The 10,000-nt window shown below is 43.3% G+C and overlaps 1 protein-coding gene across 1 annotated transcript in view; it reads left to right on the forward strand.

The window, feature by feature from the left end:
• bcl11ba (BCL11 transcription factor B a) overlaps positions 1-10,000 on the forward strand; it is a 29,552-nt gene that overhangs the window by 16,439 nt on the left and 3,113 nt on the right. Inside the window, exon 3 of the mRNA XM_068339629.1 lies at positions 6,785-10,000. This exon is cut by the window's right edge and continues 3,113 nt beyond it. Coding sequence (XP_068195730.1) covers positions 6,785-8,781 — 1,997 coding nt within the window. The 3' untranslated portion in view covers positions 8,782-10,000. The remainder of the gene's footprint in view (positions 1-6,784) is intronic.

A 10,000-nucleotide genomic window follows, 5' to 3' on the forward strand; every position in this document is an offset into this window, starting at 1 on the left:
TGGTATGTGTGTGTGTGTGTGTGTGTGTGTGTACCCAAACTGGTATAATATAACAAGTAAATACATGTAGATCTCATAGTCTAGAGATTTCAAAGGAAATGTTAGCGTAATTTAAAAGATGGATTCACTAAAAATCCCTGTAACACTGTCAGTCATGACTGCAGCTCCGTCTGGTGTGGAAGGTGAGTTTATGGGATTGTCTGGGAAGTCCTACATTTACTACAAGTACCAAGATGCTCATGTAGTTGTGCATCCTTCTTTGTAAGAAATGTTGCTGCAATGTTCTGACAGTTATGTAAGAACTACTTTTGGAGCTCGCTCTTTTCACCCACCCAGGCTCAGGCTACCCCCCCGGGTATCCTGGTATCAGAGCCTTCTCCCCCCCGCTGACAGGCCTCAATTATTTAGCTAGAGGAAAAGATTAACAAAGGTCACGAGCTACATTTGTTCTATTGATCTCTCTGAACAAGTTCACAACTAACTAATGCGGTGCTGCTGTATCTCTCTCTATATCAGTAAATGAATCAATGACAGGCATTTTTCTTCCGTGTGAACCACCCTGTGTCCGGTGTGGAGGAAACTTTATTTCTAGTGAATTACAAGGTAATTACTACTGAAATGAGAATAACGACTTAGAAAACTTTGTTTGTTCTCTTAATTCTATTCAAAGCTTTGCACTCAGTTCACACATCAGCAGGAGGCTGATAGCAGTGAGTGAGGAGTGTAAAGTGTGTGTATCCTTCATAGGGGTGTGACATTGTGACCTCTGAGACCAAAGCAAAATGGATGAGTTTGGACCTGATCTTAAACAGTGTTAAACCGGATCAGAGGGTCTAACGTTAATAATAAAAATAAATTAGGTCTGTTAATGGTCTTTTTTTTTCAAGGTTTTAAAAAACACAACCCCCCCCTCTGTTTTCTTAACAACTCACATCCTGGCAGTACACCAGTGACGCGCTGCCAGTACATCGCTGGGCCACACACACACACACACACACACACACACACACACACACAAACACACACACACACACACACACACACACACACACACACACACACACACACACACACACTCACACTCACACTCACACTTACTGATAATTTTGGAATGAACAGTCCACATGCGCTGCTTTTCATGCAATATAATAAATATTATTTCTACTGAAGAATGATGTGAGAAATATCCAGAAATAATAATTCTAAAATGAATGAATTAATGTCCATTTTTTAAAGGTTTGATATTTAAGCTCCACTAAGAAAGCTTTAATGAAAAAAAGAAAAACCTGACTATAGTATGACACTGACTGTAGATGTTTTTCTTATTGTCTTACTATTGAATATAAAAGAATGTCCCAGATGAAATCCTGACTTGTGCCACACGTATTTCTAAAGAAAGCAATCCCACATGCCAATGCAGCATGAATAAAGTTATACAATCAGGATTTCTAACTTCAACATTTTTGAATTAACCTCCATGATTTGCTGTTTTATGACTATAAATGTCTATTTTTTAAATAACAGTTGCACTGATCCTAGCTGGTGTGTCAGTAGGTATTAACTGACTAACTGTTCTCACTTCTCCTCTTGTTTTATTCTACAGTCAGACGACGGAGACATGCCTCTAACGTCTTATCTTTCTCACTCCTTCTGGGCCTCTCATGGAGTCACGCTGTCATTGGACAAATGCACCAGTTTTCCCAGTTCCTCTAGTTTCCGTTGTCTCTCATTACTGCAGCGTTTGACAGGAAGTGTCGGTACTTTTGCGCGTTAGATTGCTCATTACTCTCAGCATGTTGCTGTTGAGCAGGTTGTGATTGCAGATGGTGATGTGTGGTGAAAAGGGTGTGTGTGTCGATCTAGGTTGTGTGTGGGACATAGTTTGATGGGTGTGCTGAATATTCTTTCGCTGTCTCAATATTCTTCCTGAGATATTCTCATGAGAAAATGACTTTTTTTTTACCCATAAAGTGATTTTATTATTACTGGCCTGCTGACTCTGGGGTTGTTGTTTAAAATAAAATCAGACTAAAGCCTTCCTCCTTTAACTCTCGGGCAGCTCTGTGAGTCTATATTACAGACTGTGTGTTCACGTGTTTGTGATGGAATGAAAACAGACTGGATGGTTATGTTAGTCGTCCTGATTCCAGTCAGTGTGTCCACAATATTCCATTAACAGTTCACGAATCCAGACCTGGAGCTTAGAGGTTGTCTGGCGTTGATGCAGGAAATCTGGCATGCAGTTGGTTTATGAAAGGCTAATATTACAGAGAGAAGGATGATCTCCAGTCAGTAAAGGTGAATTCTGAGGTGAAACTGGCTGAAGCCCTCAATGGTGATCTAGTACCCAGAAACATAAGCATTAAGCATGTTCTGTAGAGTTCTGTGTAGAGTTTATGGTTCTGCTCAGCAGCTCCTCCAGGACCCACAGATGTCCAGGCCTTATAAGGCCTACCAACACAGACCCCCCCCACTCCATTCCATGCCCCTCTTTAATTTACATCTGGTCTGGATCTGCTCTTGTCCTCGACCTGCCCCCCCCCGACTCCCTTCCTTCCCTTGAATAAACAAGTGGAGTCTGACCGTAACACTCAGACCAGACCTCCTCTCGTCCTGTCGTTTCATTCGTGTTTCAAACGGAGCTTTAATTTAGATTAAAGGATGTTAGGAAAGGTGATGGTGATGTGAAAACACATCCAGCTCTGTGTGGTTCACTGGTGTGGACAGAGATGTCGGACAAGCAGAGACGACAGGGAGAGAGACATCCTCACGTCTTCACACCAGTCAGTCCCCCCACATACCTGATTCAGACACAACCAGGACTCCTGCATCACGTTCTGGGAAGGAGCTCTGGTGTGTGTGTGTGTGTGTGTGTGTGTGTGTGTGTGTGTGTGTGTGTGTGTGTGTGTGTGTGTGTGTGAGGTATGTTCCACCCACTTGGCACCATGATTTTTGAATAAGCTTTATGTTGGGGTGGCGAGGGAAGAGAGACTTGGACGAGACAGGTGATTGGGAAAGGAGGGGTCTAAAACTCTGCTGGGGTGTGGTTCCATTCAGCTCAGAGTCCATACCGTCTGTAGAGAACAGGTGATTCTTCACCTGACAGGACGTCAGTGACAAACCCCAAAGGGTTCTTCACACAGGAGGTGTACTTGAGCAGTGAACTGTCCACATATAAATGATCTGTAGCCACAAATCACTGAAGAATATCAGCTCTACATTAATGTACACAGCTCCATTGTGTATAGTATTAATCATTATTTATTTTATTCCATTGTTCTATCCAGGTCTTTCCTTTAGAACCTGCCAGTTGTTTTTCTGATTCCTCCTGTGTTTCAAACCAATCACGTATATCTGTTTGCTGACTGTATGCAGCTCTAGACCAGCTTTCTGCTAACTGTCACCCAGTTTGAGTGGATGGATGGATCAACATGGGCTACTTAAATGCACAAAGTTTTTACTGTAATTTAATTCAGTTTAATTTAATGTCATTTAATTCAATTTAGAACACAAGTTAGAGGGAAACTACATGAGTCCTGATTAAAACTGTGATCACACCTCAGTGGCAGAAGCTCAGAGCTATTTAAAGGCCTGTCTCTGTGTCAACTTTGATAAAAACCATTAAACTCAACATCCAGATGACTAGTTCATTAAGTTTTATTCGACAATTATTATTAGAGATGTGATCCTACCTTTAAGTTCTGTAGAAAAAAATAAATAAATATTGAATCTGTGACATTTAAGTCAGTTAAATATATTCAGATGTAATTTTTTTTTGCGGCTTTGGCTTCTGTGATGAAATATCAATAAATTTTGAAATGAACTGTCACAAAATGAGTGGCAGTTTGAGAGTTTACAAAATTTAAGATGAATGACACCTCAGATTAATATTAAATGTAAGTAGACTTACAGATGAGTTGGCTTTCACTCTGCTTCTCACTCAGCGTTTGTCTCCTTGGCTGTCAGACACAAATGTGTGTGTGGAAATAACGGCACTCCCCTAACACTCACTACATTAATCACGCACTTTGCAGCGATTTGCATTTTTTAAAGCAACTGTACAGATTGGGCTCTGTTCACTGCCTCTCTCTCTGTTCTGCCCTCGTGGGTAATTGCTCTGATTTAATCAAGCTATTTAACCTGTTTAACCCAATAATATTTATTGAAGAACAAGGGTGTGTGTGAATGGAGCCATTTGCCTGCCCAGCCGAACACACTTACACCAACATCGCTAACAAACAGCTGACCTTCGAACTGATTCCCTTTCTTCTCTTTTTTTTTTTATTTTTATGAGGCACACCCACAGCAATTATGGCAGATTATAATAGTGAAATAGTGAAAACTGGAATCAGGCACTAATGAGAGTTTTAACTCGTGTGAAACTGAACCAGAGAGGATGAACCAAACCCTTCCAGCGGGTTAGCGATGGATGGAGGGACTGAAGCCAGTGTGTGTTACCCCTGGTTTCTCTTCCAGATGGCTGCTGCTGGAGGACACACACACACACACACACACGCACGCACGCACGCACGCACGCACACACACACACACACACACACACACACACACACACACACACACACACACACACACACACACATGCACTCGCAGTCTTTCTACTACACATTAACACACAGTGGCTGCACATTATTACACTTTCCTCAAGAATGACAAAACTGAAGTTGTCAAATGATCCATTTTTTCCACATAATGATGAACATGTTTTATGAAATGTGAAAATATTTAAACATCTTTTGCTGGACGGAGGCTCAAATGTCTCAGTTTTTAATAACCAGACATGCAATGCTGCAAGTGTGTGTGTGTGTGTGTGTGTGTGTGTGTGTGTGTGTGTGTGTGTGTGTGTACATGTGAACATGAGCCAAACAAAATTCAGACGGTCACAGTTTAACTGTGAGATTACAGATTAGAGGGATTGAGAGTAAATGACGGATTCCTACGGACTCTTGAGTTTCTAATGAAGTTTATTCTTTTTCAACAATTGTCTTGTTTTTGTTTTGTCAAACTTTCCATTATTATTAAAAAAAAAAAAAAGGTAAAATTTTGAATCAATTTGTGTAAAAACTATTAATTTTGATGTGTAGTATCTAAAGGACAAAATGATTTTAAGAATTCAGAGCTGCAGATCTCAACAGGACATGTAAAACTTGCACAAATAGCATTCGATAAAACACGGGTCTCTGCGTTCTCCCAGTGAAGTGATGAGCAGCTCCCTCTGTCTCTGTTTCTTCGTATGGAAATAGGAAATAATGGGGTGATTAAATAGAGTCGTATATTAAAGTACAGCTGACATTAGAATTAGCATAATGTGCTCTCGCCTCAGGCTGCATACTTTATTTGCCATCTGTGTTGGACCCCCCCCCCCAACCCCTCCCATGGGAGTGCACGCACAGACGCACACACACACACATATACACACACATGCACGCACACACACACATAAAATGTCCCAAACAAAAAGCACAACACACTCCTTCCACTGCAACCTGAAATACAAGGCATTCATAGCATAAACACTGTCCCCCCCACTTTCTCTCCACTGTCACACAATAATCTCACACACACACACACACACACACACACACACACACACACACACACACACACACACACACACACACACACACACACACACACGAATTCCTATACACTTAATTGTTGAACATTAGCTGCCCTTCTAGTGATTTATCTTGACAGCTGAGAAATACAGAGCATTTACCGGATCCTCTCGTGGTTTTTCAACTCAAATATATGTTTGTGTATATATACAGTATATATATACAGAGAGAGAGAGAGGAACTGATGTGGTGGTAGGTGAAGGTACAGGGGTTCATGTTGTCAGAGTTCTTGTTTTCATGTCCGCAAGTAAAACAGCTTATGTGCAAGAAAGTAAAGAAAAACCTGCAGACAAGAGCTGAAGCAACTCCTCTGTGTGTGTGTGTGTGTGTGTGTGTGTGTGTGTGTGTGTGTGTGTGTGTGTGTGTGTGTGTGTGTGTGTGTGTGTGTGTTTGTGTATAGGCTGTCCACTGTTATTTAGAGAAAAGGCTTTTAGAGGACTGTGGAGGTGACAAGCTATTGTACATCCTGTGTCTGGAGGACACACACACACACACACACACACACACACACACACACACACACACACACACACACACACACACACACACACACACACACACACACACACACACACACACACACACACATAGGGTAAGTGAATGAACCAGCTTCAGCAGCATATGTTCGGCACGAAGCAGAAGTTCTTTTACCAGGTCAAGCCGTCAAACTTTATTTACTAAATTGGAGCATGAGAATTAGAGTGATCGTAAAACTTTGTGTGTGTGTGTGTGTGTGTGTGTGTGTGTGTGTGTGTGTGTGTGTGTGTGTATGTGTTTGTGTGTGTGTGTGTGTGTGTGTGTGTGTGTTTGTCTAGGAGGCCATTCCCTTTGTGTTTCAGGAGTTTGTGTCAGTGAAATTCTCCATTTAAAAAAAAGAAAAGAAAAGACATTTATTTTGAATCATGATGTTTAAAAAGAATATATTAAATATATTTATATATTTAGAATTATATATATATGTGTTATTTATCATTTTCTACGTTACAATAGAAATTTGATTCATTAATAAATTAGATTTATGTCTAGAGATGAAAGGTAGGATCTCATTTTACTTGATAGGACTCCATGTTTGAGCGACGTTGTAGACAGTGTGGTATGAATGACTGTTTTAATGTAGCCTGACTGTATTTGTGTTTTGTGTGTTGCAGGCGGTAGGAATGAGCCTTCCAGCTACATCTGTACGACGTGCAAACAGCCCTTCCCCAGCGCCTGGTTCCTGCTGCAGCACGCTCAGAACAACCACGGCATCCGTATCTACCTGGAGTCCAACCCCTCCACCACTGCCCTCACCCCACGCATCACTATGCCCCCACCCATCGGCGGTGACTCCATCCCACAGTCACCTCTCACCAACTTCATGGGCGACAACAACCCCTTCCACCTCCTGAGGATGACCGGCCCCTTGCTTCGGGAGCCCCCTCCGGGCTTCATGGACAATCGGATGCCGAACACGCCACCGTTTGTCAGCCCGCCCCCCCGCCACCACATGGACGCCCATCGACTGGAACGCCTGAGTGCAGAGGAAATGGGGCTGATCGCGCAGCATCCTAGTGCCTTTGAGAGGGTGATGCGGCTCACGCCCATGGCCCTGGAGTCCCAGTCCATGGACTTCTCCAGGCGGCTACGTGAGTTAGCAGGGAACACCAACAACACCACGCCACCGTTGTCCCCCAGCAGGGCCAACCCTATGCATCGATTACTAAACCCCAACCCGTTTCAGCCTGGGGCAAAATCACCCTTTCTGAGCACACCTCCCTTGCCACCCATGCCCCCAAACAGCACCACACCGCCCCAGACGCAAAACAAAATCAAGTCATGTGAGTTCTGTGGTAAGACCTTCAAGTTTCAGAGCAACTTGGTGGTGCATCGGCGCAGCCATACCGGAGAGAAGCCGTACAAGTGCCAGCTGTGTGACCATGCGTGTTCTCAGGCAAGCAAGCTGAAGCGCCACATGAAGACCCACATGCACAAGGCTGGATCCCTGACTGGGCGTTCAGATGATGGCCTGTCTACCACAAGCTCTCCAGAGCCAGGCACCAGTGACGTCACGGGTGAGGGCATGAAGAACCGTGATGGGGACTTCCACGGGGAAGGTAATGAAGAAGAAGAGGAGGAGGAGGAAGAAGAACTTGAGAACGAGAGTCGACCAGAATCCAACTTCAGTATGGAGTCTGAGTTCTACCGACACAAGGAGAACGGCTGCAAACCACCATCAGAAAAGTCATCGTTTGCCCTACAGAAGATGGTGGAAGGTGGGGGGCTCAACTCCATACAACAGTACAATAATTTGATAGTTGACAATCGTAAAAGGATTCCATTCTCCAAGAGGTGCTCAGATGCCCAGGGGGACATGGGGGATGAGGACTCTGTCGCTGGCGAGATGGACCACCACCAGCAGGAAGAAAGGACAACAATAAATGGCCGTAACTGTGGTTCTGGTGACTCTTTCTCAGGTCTGTTTCCCCGTAAACCCAATCCCGTCACCAGCCCTAGCCTGTCTATTTCGTCCATTAAGAGAATCAAGATCGAGAAGGACTTGGACATCCCACCAGCACCCCACATACCATCTGAGAACGTGTACTCCCAGTGGTTGGTGGGCTACGCTGCCTCGCGTCACTTCATTAAAGACCCTTTCCTAGGCTTCACCGACTCCAGACAATCTCCCTTTGCCACCTCCTCCGAGCACTCCTCTGAGAACGGCAGTCTACGCTTTTCAACACCTCCTTGCGACCTACTCGACGGGGGTCTGTCGGGTCGTAGCGGCACTGCGAGTGGAGGCAGCACACCCCACCTGGGTGGCGGCCCAGGTCCTGGTCGACCCAGCTCCAAGGATAGCCGGAGGTGCGATACTTGTGAATATTGCGGAAAGGTGTTCAAGAACTGTAGCAACCTGACAGTGCACCGGCGCAGCCACACCGGAGAGAGGCCCTACAAGTGTGAGCTGTGCAACTACGCTTGTGCTCAGAGCTCCAAGCTCACGCGCCACATGAAGACGCACGGCCAGCTGGGTAAGGAGGTCTACCGCTGTGACATTTGCCAAATGCCCTTCAGTGTGTACAGCACTCTGGAGAAACACATGAAAAAGTGGCACGGAGAACACTTGATGACCAATGAGGTCAAAATTGAACACGCAGAGAGAACCTGAACCGAATTTTAGTCCATCAGAACTCTGTGCCATACTCCGACTGGAAACGAACAAATGAACTAAACAAAATAAAGTGTGGTAGCTAGATACCTTCTTTTTTTTCTGAAAAAAAAAATACTTGGGGTTTATTTTTTATTTTTAGAAAACTGCCAACTAGAAGAAAAAGTGAAAAATGTTTTACACCAAGTGAAGCTGTCTTAACTGCCTCATTTGGGGTTCATTTTTAAACAATCAGTTGTAACGTGGAGCATTTAACTGTGCAATAATTTCTTTATTTATTGGATTTTATTTTTGGCATGTGCAGGTCCATGTTAATTACGCCATTTAAAATAATTTGTGTTATCTTGTCTGATTTTTTTTTTTTTAACGGTTTTTGTTTTTTTTTGGGAGAAAAGTTTTTTGGGTTGCTGCTTGTAGGAAATTGTGTATCCGGGTAAATGTGTGATTTCTTGAAAAGAAGCTCAATTCAGTCTTCAGTTTTAAACTGTAAACACTAGAATTATTTATGTGATGATGAAAATGCGGACAACAATCCTTTGACATCATGTAGAATGAACTGATCCTTAGGTTTGATTAGACGTGTCTCACTGTGTGTCATTTTTAATAGAAAATCTAAAATCAAAGATGATCCTGAGGTTTATAAACTCTTCATTACCAGCAAGCCAGAAGAAACAATGTTGAAGGTAAAGCAGCTGCCGACCACGCCTTGTTATTCCACCCCCACCTCCTCCCCCATCTACTATCTTTCCTACATATGTTCAGCCATGTGTGTTCTATAATGCATAAACCTTGGCTATATTATTCAAGAGTTAACTGAGCGTGAAATGATGCAAGACACGTATGCACAAGGAGACGGAAGAACACGACGAGGGTAATCACAGAGACATCTCAGGGTCAACAATACTACTTTTTCTATTACCCATTTATTCCTGTACTCCCTAAAGTATTTCACCAGGTGTTTAAATTATTAGGTGCAGCTGTTCTCTCCACACCAGGCTTATGACTTATCACGATTTTAAAATGTAGTAAAATTCACATCCAAAGCAAGGCTAAATCTACGTGTACACGTGTCAGATGCAACTTTCAAACAATGTTTGTCATTCATAAAGATCCATAACCATTTCTATATTGATACAGAACATTTGAGTTTATTGTTAAATATCCATCCATCCGTCTGTCTTCATCCTCTCATCCGGAGTCGGGTCATGGGGGCAGCAGC

Source organism: Antennarius striatus, chromosome 17, assembly GCF_040054535.1.
Source record: "Antennarius striatus isolate MH-2024 chromosome 17, ASM4005453v1, whole genome shotgun sequence".
Lineage (NCBI taxonomy): Eukaryota > Metazoa > Chordata > Actinopteri > Lophiiformes > Antennariidae > Antennarius > Antennarius striatus.